General features: G+C 47.7%; 1 protein-coding gene across 1 annotated transcript in view; it reads left to right on the plus strand.

The window, feature by feature from the left end:
- Nucleotides 1-965: 965 nt before the first annotated feature.
- Nucleotides 966-11,578, plus strand: part of Pcnx2 (pecanex 2) — a 153,726-nt gene continuing 143,113 nt past the window's right edge. The window contains exons 1-4 of the mRNA XM_052167115.1: nt 966-1,118; nt 7,873-8,078; nt 9,312-9,432; nt 10,881-10,917. Coding sequence (XP_052023075.1) covers nt 966-1,118; nt 7,873-8,078; nt 9,312-9,432; nt 10,881-10,917 — 517 coding nt within the window. The remainder of the gene's footprint in view (nt 1,119-7,872; nt 8,079-9,311; nt 9,433-10,880; nt 10,918-11,578) is intronic.

The raw sequence follows: 11,578 nt of genomic DNA on the forward strand, positions 1-11,578 counted from the left end.
AAAACAAAAACAAAAGCCAAGGAGTTTCCTGTCTATGACTCTTACACAGGAACATTCTTGGTTCTCATACCTTGTAAATTCACTCTTTTCTTTTTTGTTTTACTGTGTGTCTTAACTGTGCAGACTTTATTTAAGAACAAAATGGATGGGACTCCTGATCAACAGCATCACGGAACTTCTTCCCCTACCCCTGTTGTGCTTTTAATCCCTCCTCAGTAAAAGAATTTAACCCCAAAGCTCCAGGTTCTCTTTGTCTACCCCCCTTCCTTGCCAAGGTTCACATCACCCCAGGGAGAGCTGGTGCCTCCGTTTGAATGCGTGGGGAGCCCAGAGCAGAGACGGGAACAGAGAGGAAAGCCTTGCCCTCAGGAAAAGGGTCTGAGTAGAGCGCAATGAAGTGGGGGCTCCCATAGCCAGGGGCACCAAAGTAGTAACCTGGGGGCAGAGGAAAGAATACAGTCCCCCCCCCCACCCATCCCAGGCAAAGGTATCCCTGTAGCCTCACACTCTTCTTATTGGAAATACCGAGTGCTTGATCTTTTGCCCTTCTGACACCGGTTACAGAACCATACTCCTTCTCCAGCCCAAGCTGCAAACTCACTCTTAGGAGGAAAGGCAGGTGGAGCCCCAGCCACCAAGGAGAGGGAGGGACTGAGCTCCTTCGTAGACTTGGGTGGACACGGGGCGGAGCCGCGGGAGCATCCTTGAGCAGCCATCGCGGAGCATGATGGGAAAATCCTCCTTCCCTTGGACATGGCGCGCACCTGCCTGGCAGCCCCAGCCGGCTCCAGCACCGCGCTGTGCCGGTCCACTCTGTTCAGCATCTGCCGCGGTTTGGGCGGCGGGGGCGGGGCCGGGGGAGCGACTGGAGCACACCGGCACACACCTGCGTACTGAGCCTGAGGGTGCTGAGCTTAGGGTGCTGAGCCCCAGGACACGCGCGGTTCCTGCCCGACTCTGCGGGCATGGCGTCCCAGGTGTTGCAGCTGCTCAGGCAGGGCGTGTGGGCTGCGCTCACAGGAGGCTGGTACCATGACCCGGAGCATAGCAAATTTACCAACAGCTGCCACCTCTACCTGTGGCTGTTCCTGCTCCTCCTGCCACTGGCACTGCACCTGGTGAGTCCCCAATTGAGGGATGGGTGGAGGAGGGGGAGGAGGAAAGGAAAAGGAGGAGAAACAGGAAGCGGAAAGGAAAATTGGCAGGGGGAGAGAAAGGAGGAGAGGAAGGAGATGGGAAGAACTAAATAGGAAGTAAGGCTATGAAAGAGAAGGGGAAGGGGACTCGCAGACGAGGCCCAGGATGGGAAGGGGACAGTGACTTTTGAGAAGTAGGAACTGAAGAATGAGGGAGTTGGGACAGCAGCCCTGCAGGGCACAGCGCAGTCTCAGGGAAAAAGTATGTAGGACTTTGGGGACTGTGGGCTCATTAAGAATCAATGCAGGCTGCCTGGATGAGTCAGGCCCTGCTGTCAGAACTGCTGAGACTGGCTTGTACCAACCCTAGGCCTCATGACTTCGGATGATATCAGCTATAGCACCAGCTATAACACGGCAGGTGCGGTTGCAAGGAAAAGGCAGTATGAATTCCTCCCAGGCGACCTGGTTTCGGTTGTTAGTTGTTGTTTTTTTGTTGTTGTTGTTGTTGTTGTTTTTTCCTACTTGTCTCTTCCTGTTTTGCTTTAGAAAGGTAGATTGCATGGTCAATCCCTCGGCAGTTTCGCCACAGTGTAGAGAAGTCTGAAAAAAAGAATTAAAAAGAAAATACAGGAGTGAATAAATGTCATGTGCCTATATATGCCAGAGCAGTGTGGTAACTCGTCCTCTGGGATGGCCAACAGTGAATGTTTGCTGAATGGTCACCTGTGACCTTCATAGGTCAGTTAAACATAGGTAGCTCAAGGCATGATGAGACTCCTTTAAAAGCTGCCTGCCGTTAACCTGCCGGTGAGGTGAGGAGCTGACTTTGATATGCCTGTGAAGGACTTAGCCCTAGAACAGTACGTAGTCACGTCCTCCTTTGCAGAATCTTCAATGAGTTTGCATGGCTGGCAGATCCTGAATCTGACATTCGAGATGCCTGGGGCCTTGGCACCCCTGGACCCTGGCTCTTTTTCTGGCAGTTTGTTCCGGGCTGTGGTTCTGAAGGCGGATTGCCTCAGTTGAATTCTGGATCCAGCTTTTCCCAGTTCTGGGACCTTGGAAGAAGTTAACTTATTTTGACTTTTTACTTCCTCAGCTGCAGAACAAGAGTGTGTGTGTGTGTGTGTGCGTGTGTGTGTGTGTGTGTGTGTGTGTGTGTGTGTGTGTGTGATTTGAACGTATGCACAGAGGTCAGAAGACAGCTTCGCAGAGGTTCCATTATGTGGGATCCATGTATCAAAATGAGGTCATCCAGATTGATGGCGGGAGTCTTTACTGAGTTATCTTACTGGCCACTAGAACCAGTTTGTGCGAGCCATGGAGCTCAATGAGACAGTACTTATGAAGTCTTCTTCAGGACAGTGTGGCTTATTAGACTGATATTGGATCTAACTAGGCCTTAGTTTTCTAAGTGGAGGCCTCTCCAAAGAGTGGTGGTGGCCCATGTGTATGGCCACCCAGTCTTCTGGTTGTGATCTCAAATAAAAGGAGACAGATTCACCATGAGGTTAGGGGGCCTCCCAGCCCAGGGAAGGACTCCAAAGTGAGTAGGTCAGGGTATCTGCCCACTGCTGAAAGAAAAGAGGTGGGATTGTCATGTAATAGGGAGTGTGGTAGGACATGTTGAGAGAAGTTGACTGGGATATAGGCCTTATAGGACTTATTAACCACTAGGAGTCTGAGTTCAACTCTTAGTACAAAAAATACACATATAAACACAACCCAACAAGAAGCTTGAGACAGGATGTGAATTAGTTTTTATCCTCAAGGATTTTGTTTTGTTTTGTTTTGCTACTGGTTTTGTGTTTTGAGACAGAGTCTCATCTAGCCCAGACTGTCCTTGAGCTTCTGAACCTCCTACCTCTCCCCGCTCCTAAGTGCTGAGATGACGGGTGTGTACCAACGTCCCTGGCTTCCGGTTATTAGTTTGGGAGAAAAAAAGTCTAATGTTCAGAAAAGTTACAGGACTTGTTACCCCATATTCACTAGAGAAACGAATTCTTAGCATTTTACCATGTGTATTAATTACCATCCTTGTTGCTATGGCAACATACAACAGCAAAAGCAGTGCAGAGAAGGAAGGTTTACTTAGGCTCACAGTTGGAGGGTGCTGTCCTTCGTGATGGGAGAGACCTGGAGGCAGAGGTGTGAGGCCGCTGGTCATGTTATGCACTCAGTCAGGAGGCAGAGAGAAGTGGATGCTGGTGCTTAGATCACCAAATCCTTTCTATTCAGTTTGGGACCCAGCATGTGGGGTGGAGCCATCTACACTTAGGGTGGGTTCTCCAACCTCAAGTACCCAGGGTGGAACCTCCCTCTCAGGCGTGCCCAGAGGCTTGCCTTGTGTGTGACTCTAGGTCCCGTGAAATTGACAGGATGTGCCGTCACACACTTCACACATCTACCCCACTCTTCTGATTATGTGTTAATACACACATGGTGTAGTATTTCAAAATAAGTGATGGGCCACAAGACACTGTCAGTCACCACATCATCCTCACATCAAGACAATGACTGAAATTATGTCCTGGGTAGAAGGGCCTCTTGCTTTTTCTGGATCCAAATTCAGTAGCGGATCTTGCAAGACTTCTAGGTACTTAATTAACCTTTACTCCAGAGGGTCCTCAACCCCCTTTTGGCTTTTGTAGCATTTAAAATTGTTCTATAGAATTTATAACATTTATAGAATGTTTCTTGACTTGTATTTCTGTTTTCTGGGATCACATGTGTGACTAGGGGTTTGGGAAGGTGATACCAAACAAAGCTGTGCCCTTGTGCAGCACATCAGAGGGACATGGCATATTCTCCCAACCCTAAGCGCATTAATGCTGCCGTTGACCATGGTGATTGGTCAGGGCAGAATCTGCCTGGTTTCTGCATTGTGAAGTATATATTTCATTTCTGCATCCAGTAATAGGTGAATTGAAAACTATACAGATTTTATCCCCAGCAGTTTTAAACTCGGTAGCTATCATACTCTGGTTTAAAATACTTACCTCCACGGCGCTTAAGAAATTTGACTTTGCATCTCTGTTCTTCCAAGCTTTCTTGATTCGTATCATTCTTCTTAAGAGAGAGTTCATTTGCCTTGCTCCCTCTAGGTGTGTTCTGTCTGTTATAGTTGGCATCATTTTGGGTATCTCTGTGTGTGGGTCTGTATGATGTGTGCTTGCGAACCATGAATGCGTAGAGGACACATTGTGGTGTAGGGTGTCTTCTTCAATAGCTCTTTGCTTTAGAACCTGGAGTCCCTCAGTTCTACTAGGCTGGTTGGCCAGTGAGTTTCAGGAGTCCTTCCATCTCCACCTCCCCAGACCTGGGACTGCAAGCCTATACTGCCACACGTTTTTTGTCCTGGGTACTAGGGGTCACTGGGGTCCTCGTGCTAAGGTGGCAGGCACCGCCATCCATTCCCCTCAGAATTCCGTTGATGTGAAGCTGTAATCAGTCATCTGCCCCTGACTCTTCTACTTGGATGGAGAATCTTAGTACTAACAGAGATACAATGTGGTCACTGGAATCCTGGGTTCTTAGGGGCCCAAGCTGTGGGCTGGAAGATCCAGAAGCTACACTCAAACTCTGAGACCAGAAGCCTGTTTACTCTAGGCCAGAGATTCTAAACCTTCCGAATGCCTCACCCTTTAATACAGTTCCTCATGTTGTGATGACTCCCCCCCCCACCATAAAAGTATTTTTGCTGCTACTTGATAACTGCAGTTTTGCTACTATTATGAATCATATTGTAAATATTTGTGTTTTCCGATGGTCTTCAACAATCCCTGTAAAAGGGTCAGTCGATCCCCCAGAGGGGTCATGACCCACAAATTGAGAACTGCACTCTAGCTTTAACAGCCAGAAACTTCTGGGCTTTAACCATCAGTGGCCCCAGCATCTCAGCATCTCTTGCAATCCTCAGCTTCCCGCAGCAGTGAGCAGCAGTAGGTGGTGCCTACTAGTGTTGCAGCTTCTGAACACACCTCCAGTGTCATGGTTTGTATATGCTTGGCCTAGGCAGTGGCACTATTTGGAGGTGTGACCTTGTTGGAGTAGGTGTGTCACTGTGGGCATGGTCTTTAATAACCCTAGACCTAGTGGCCTGGAGATGTAGAACTCTCAGCTCTGCCTGCATAGATGCTGCCCTGCTCCCACTTTGATGAGAATGGACTGAACCTCTGAGCCTATAAGCCAGACCAATTAAATGTTGTCCTTTCTAAGACTTGCCTTGGTCATGGTGTCTAATCACAGCAGTAAAAACCCAACAAAGACATCCAGTATTGGAGTGTGACACCCAGTATTGGGGTGCTCAGCTAATACAAGGATGGAGAGCTCTGGCTCTTGGTCTTTCTGCTCTTGGCTACCAGCTAACATTAAAGTTCTCGGGCCTCTGGTGTCTGAAATCCTCAGCCCTTCAGGCTTGCGCCTTCTTGCCTCAGCTTTTCACAGTCTCCCCCCTGCCTCCCTCCCTCTCTCCCTCCCTTCCTCCCTCCCTCCCTCCCTCCCTCCCTCCCTCCCTCCCTCCCTCCCTTCCTCTCTTCCATCATCATCTTCAAGTATGATAGTCACCCTATAGTATCCCTCATAACTCAGAATTGAAAAACAAATTATAGAGCATTAGTTCAAACAACAATGGCTTTAGCTCATGTACAGCTATTGATTTGTCTTAAATTTAGAAAAGAAATGTAGACATTTTGGGTTTTGAGGGCTTTTCAGACTCTTCTAGTCCTTTAATTCTCTGATGCGTGTGTGTGTGTGTGTGTGTGTGTGTGTGTGTGTGTGTGTGTGTGTATCCCTCCCAAATTAAAAAAAAAAAAAAGATAGAAGATGGGGAGAAGTCTCAGCAGTAGTTTGAATCCTTAGGATCCACACAGACCATCAGGTCGGTGGCCAACCCACCAGAAATCCCAGCCTCAGGAAGCAGAGACAAGGCATCCTCCCAGCCAGCTGGTTAAGTAAGACTCGCCACGTCAGTGAGCTCTGGGTTTGATTGAGAGACCCTGCCGCAGTGAATAAGGTGGGGGAGTGAGGGATGGTGATTCCTGATCTCAGCCTCAGGTTTCCACATACATATTCATTCTTGTCCATAAGCACCCCACACGTGCCACCATGCATACCAAACATGCATACATCCATGCATACACCATGCCCACTTATGAAAAGTTAGAGGGAGGGAGAAAGATGGAAGAAAGCTACAGCACAGTCCATTGTTCTTTATCTCTTGTTATCTCTAAAATAAAGACTACGCCAAGGTACTTAATAACCAGGGAAGAAGGAAAATGCCTGCCGTAGGAAATATCCCCAAGGAACCCTGCTGGGAAGTAGCCTTTTCCAGAAAACCTTTGCTGTGGTTTCTATGTGAAATGTCACCCTCGGGCTCACCTGTTTAAACACATGCTACCTAGCTAGTGGCTCTGTTTGGGAAGATTGTGGAGCCTTTGGGAGATGAAGCCTCACTGAAGGAAGTGGTTCCCTGAGAGTGGGCCTTGAGGTTATAAAGCCCAGTCCACTTCCTGTCCACTCTCTGCTTCCTGTTTCATCAAGATTTGAAGAGGTTTGGAGGCAGACTTACCTGCCAGGTCCCATGCCTCCCCCTCTGTACTGGGCTGTATCCCTTTAAAGTGTGAGCCAAAATGACCCCCGCCCCCGCCCCGCCCCTTAAGTTGCTTCTTGCTGGGTATTGGTCCCAACAGTGAGAGAAGTCACTGCCTTCTTCCACAGTTTTCTCCTTATGTATGGATACATCTGACACACTGCACCAGCTAAGCGGGGAAAACATTTGCTCTGAAGTTCTTGTTACATTTTTAAACTGTATCTGACTTTATTACCTGAATTGTTAATAGTATCTATAGTTTGGAGACCAGTTAATAAGTAGCAGTAAACCCAGGTGTAGTTTTAAAGAAGAAGGGTGGGTGGTGGCAGCACGGATGTCCAGACACTAGCATCCCAGGGCTTGCTGGGCACCCAGAATTCTCCTGGCTCTGTCATCTTTGAGTTCCAGAGACTGAACTCTGGTCTTCATGTTTGCATGGTGAGCATTTTAAAGGCAGAGCCAGCTCTCCAGCCTCAATGGGTTTTTATTTGTTTGTTTGTTTTTCTTTTTCTCACAGTGCTGGGAATTGAGCTAACGGCTCCACACCGGCAACTGCTCTACCACTGAGCTGTGCTCCTTGCCCTATTTTTTTTATTCGATATATTTTTTATTTACATTTCAAATGATTTCCCCTTTCCTGGCTCCCAACTCCCCGAAAATCCCATAAGCCCTCTTCCCTCCCCCTATTCCTCCATCCACCCCTTCCCACTTCCCTGTTCTGGTATTGCCCTACACTACTGCACTGAGCCTTTCCAGAACCAGGGGCCACTCCTCTGTTCCTCTTGGACTCCCTGCCCTATTTAACCCATGTGCTAACACCACACTGATGCATAGAATGGTTCATACACCGTGTAAAGGTTCAATCCTGCTACTTCCTCGGTAATCCTAAATTCAGTAATAAAACATTCATATATAAAAACCAAAGAGCTTAGGAGAAATATTGGTCATCAAAGTCACTAATTAGAACTCGTGAAGCAAGAAAGACCAAAGGTAAATAGGTAATATAACTCTTTTTCGTTGATATTCTAACTGGAAAATATTCCCAATCCAGAAGTACTTGATAGCTCCCCTGACTGTGCTTAGAGGTTTAAAGCGAAGTGGAAGCCGCCGACAAGAGTGTCCCTTCCCTCTTCTCTCCCACAGGCTTTTCCTCCAAATGTCCTCACAGCGCTGTTCTACTGCGGCTCTGTGACCATCTTCTTTGCAGTCATCAAGTTTATCAGCTACCGCCTGCACCTCATGTTCGACAAGGGCGAGGTAATCCAGCACCGATCCCCAAGAAAGAGAAGCAAACGGAGGCCAGAGGGAGAGGCCAGCAGCCAGCACTCCGCCAGGCACAAAAACCCAAGGTATCCTTGTCCGCAAGAGCACCTGCTCCCAAAGGAAAGATCTGCTTTTAGTTAGAATGTTACCATCTGCGGTGGGGTTGTATCTCAGCCTGCAGAACACTTGCCTAGCATGCACAAAGGCCTGGGTTCAATGCCAGGCGCCACCGAAATCTGATATAGTGATTTGTGCATGTGGAAGGTGGAGGTGGGAAGATTGGGGGTTCAAGGTCATCTATAGGTGCATAGTGAATCCCAGACCAATGTATGCTACTGGAAACTTAGGCTATAAATAAATAAATAAATAAATAAATAAATAAATAAATAAATAAATAGAAGTTGCCCTCTATTTGTGAGTTATATATAAGCATTAAGATTCTAGGCAGAGATGGATCTGCATACTTTGCTTATATTTAAAACTAAATGGAATTGATTTTTTACAATCTGGATGTTTTATCTGGTCATCAGTCTAGCTTTACAGTAGGATCTAAAATTCATTTGGCTTAGGCTTAACCCTGTACAATACTATAGTTAAGTATTTTATCTTGTTTTTAGATTCACAGAGTACACCAGATAATCTTAAGGGATAGTGTGTGTTGAGGCAGAGGTCACACAGAGTGAGGCCCCGGATTGGAGCTTGAGGGACACTTTTGGACACAAAGCTTGTTTCCCTTTTTATAGTTTGTCTTTGAAGGTTTGTCTCCCAGGCAGGGGAGGATGCAGGAGGAGCTGGGCTTGATCCCCAGAATTCATGTAAAAGGCCTGGCACAGTGTCAGATGGTAGAAGCTTGTAACCTCATTGTTGGGGATGCTGGAGGCAGACAGATCCCTATAGCTTGTTGGCCACTGGCCTAGACAAATCAGCAAGTTCCAGACCAATGAGAAACATTGTTTCAATAAACAAAGAAGACCGCTGCCTGAGCCATACCTAAGGTTGAGCTCTCTCTGGCTTCCACCGGTACATTCTCCCACATGTACACAAACACCCAGACATAAACACATAAACACACGCACTCGCGCGCACAAAACACACGCACTCGCGCGCACAGACACACACAGACACACACACACACAAAGCAGAGAGGGAGGAAGAGAGGGAGGATGGATAAGAGTGTGTCTCCTAATTTTAGAGGAAAGTTTATGTGCTGCTGAAAATAAGATTTGTATATAAGGAATAGACCCAAGGGGAACAGTTCCAGAAGCACATGGGAGGAGCCTGGCTCTCTGGTAACTTCTTCTCTTATCACCCTTGGTCAGCAATAACAGGCAGATTCACAGCACCAAGAAGGAAGAGCCTCGAGGGAGCCTGACCACACCACCCCTCTGCTGCAGCTCCCGAGGGCAGAGTGTCCACTCCCAGCATTCCTCGGGGCCACTGGTTGGTAACCTCTTCCTGTTGTTTTGGCATTCACTCCCTAGTGTGGAGCATCCAGTGGGGGTGGATGTATTGGCCCCTGTGTTTCTCATGCTGTGGCTGTGGAAATGGCCCCTGGGCAATCTTGGGACACCAGACTTCACCTACAGTGTTTCCAGAACACCAGCAGCCTCTCATGTTATCTTTCCTGTCAGAGAACTGTGGTGCAAAGCTCTTCCCTCCTTTTTTCTTCGCCAGTTAGCCATGAAGTCCTCAGATTGTCAGTGCTTCCCTGCAGAGGAATTTTAATTCAGCAACATGCCTGCTCAGGCAAGGGGTCACATCCAAAGATAGGATCCGGCTGGAATACACACCATTCCTTTGGCGGGAATACAGACACAACACCTTTAATCCCAAAGGAGGACACCTAATTGAGGGGCAGATGAAGTGACAAATCAGAGAAAGATTTGCCGGAATGAGTCAGAGATAGGATATGCCCATCTCTCAAGAGAATGGACAGGAAAGGGAGGCAGTTTCAAAACAGTGAGGGAGAGAAGGTAGAATCAGTTCAGTTCAGAGCAGTTCTATTCAGTGTGGAGCAACTCAGTTTGTGCAGTTCAGAGGCAGTTTTTCCAGGCAGAGCAACTGGGTTAGAAGCAGAGAGAAGCCAGTTTTAATCAGTCAGCTTGGAGAGGAGTTGGAGCCAGTACAGTTGAGTGGAACCAGTGAGCCAGAGCTCAGACAGAGTTAAAAGGCGTGAGTCTCTTCAGCAGTAAGTCTCAGAGGTTGAAACATTCTAGGCCTAGGTTAGCAGACAGAGGCTGGAAGCTGAAGCCTTCAAGGCCCAGGCTTGCAAAAGGTTAAATTGTACCAAGCCTAGAAGCTTCCCAGTCTAGGCCTAGGGATAGTTATACAGAAACACTCGAGGGCAGGCTCAGCCCAAGCCCTGTATTCATAATGCCTGGGTATGGCTCTCATCTTGTTATTTTATCTAAGGAAGTAAAAGCAACATTTACATTCCCAATTCCCACTTGTAATGACTGCCATCTCTTTTTCCACTGCTTTCTGCATTAAATCTTGCTCCATAGAATCCCAATATATTACCTCTCATGTTATTAGAGTATATATTATTACTCCATTATATTAGAGTAGGTGGAGATCCACGCGGATGGAGATCCACGATTGGTGTGCCTTATTTCTTCTGGTTTTCGTGTTTTCTTTAGCATCCTCCTTTCTGTCACCATGCAGCCATCTTGGGAGGACATCTGCCCCTAGACATGTTTCAGAATCCATCTTCTTCGCCCATTTTATAAACACTTAAGAAGCACAGAGGCAGAGGTGTCCCTTCCCTATGAAACAGTTGGCCAGACCAAGCTGCCCCTGCAGGGCCTGGGGTAGTGGCCAGCTGTGTGGGCTTTGTGGACTGTGCAGTGAGCTGACTCTATCTTGATGTGTGCTTTCTGTTTCTGCAGGAGTTGCCAGCACAGGAGACAGTAGAAGACCTCAAAGGTAGAGTGTTTTCATTGTTTGATATGAAATCACAGCTGAATCCTCAGAGAAATAAAACCCATTAAAAATATTTATTTTTCAGTCATGCATATATGTGTGTATTTCTATGTGTGCACACAAGGTCCCACAAATAAGTGCAGGTGTCCACAGAGGCCAGAAGAGGGTGCCAGACCCCCCTGAACTGGAGTTACAGCTAGTTGCGAATTGCCTGACATAGGTGCCTGGATCTGAACTAGGCCTCTCTACAAGAGCAGTAAGCACTCTTAACTCCGAGCTGCTCCTTCAGCTCTGAGACGAAGGTGTTAGGGTCAGAGCTGTGAGTCTTTCTTGGAGGGTTCTGCTCCCCAGGGACACGTGACCATGCCGAAGGCTTTTTGATCGTCACAGAGAGGACAGTGGAGCTACACGGAGCAGGCAGAAGCCAGGGTGATCCTTAAGCATTCTGTGTTGCCCACAGTGGTTCCCCAGAGCAAGGAAGGAGCTTGTCTCACCTGCCCACTGGACCACAGTTGTTTCCCTTGGTTGAGAGGGCAGCAGGTTACTTGACCAAGATGAGAAGGTGGTAAAGAGCAGAGCCCCGCCCTTCCGGACCTCAAGGCCTGAATCTGTGATTTAAACCACACAGCTCTCTGCCTCTTGAGGCCTCAGCACAGCAAAGAAA

This window comes from Apodemus sylvaticus, chromosome 21 (assembly GCF_947179515.1).
Source record: "Apodemus sylvaticus chromosome 21, mApoSyl1.1, whole genome shotgun sequence".
NCBI lineage: Eukaryota > Metazoa > Chordata > Mammalia > Rodentia > Muridae > Apodemus > Apodemus sylvaticus.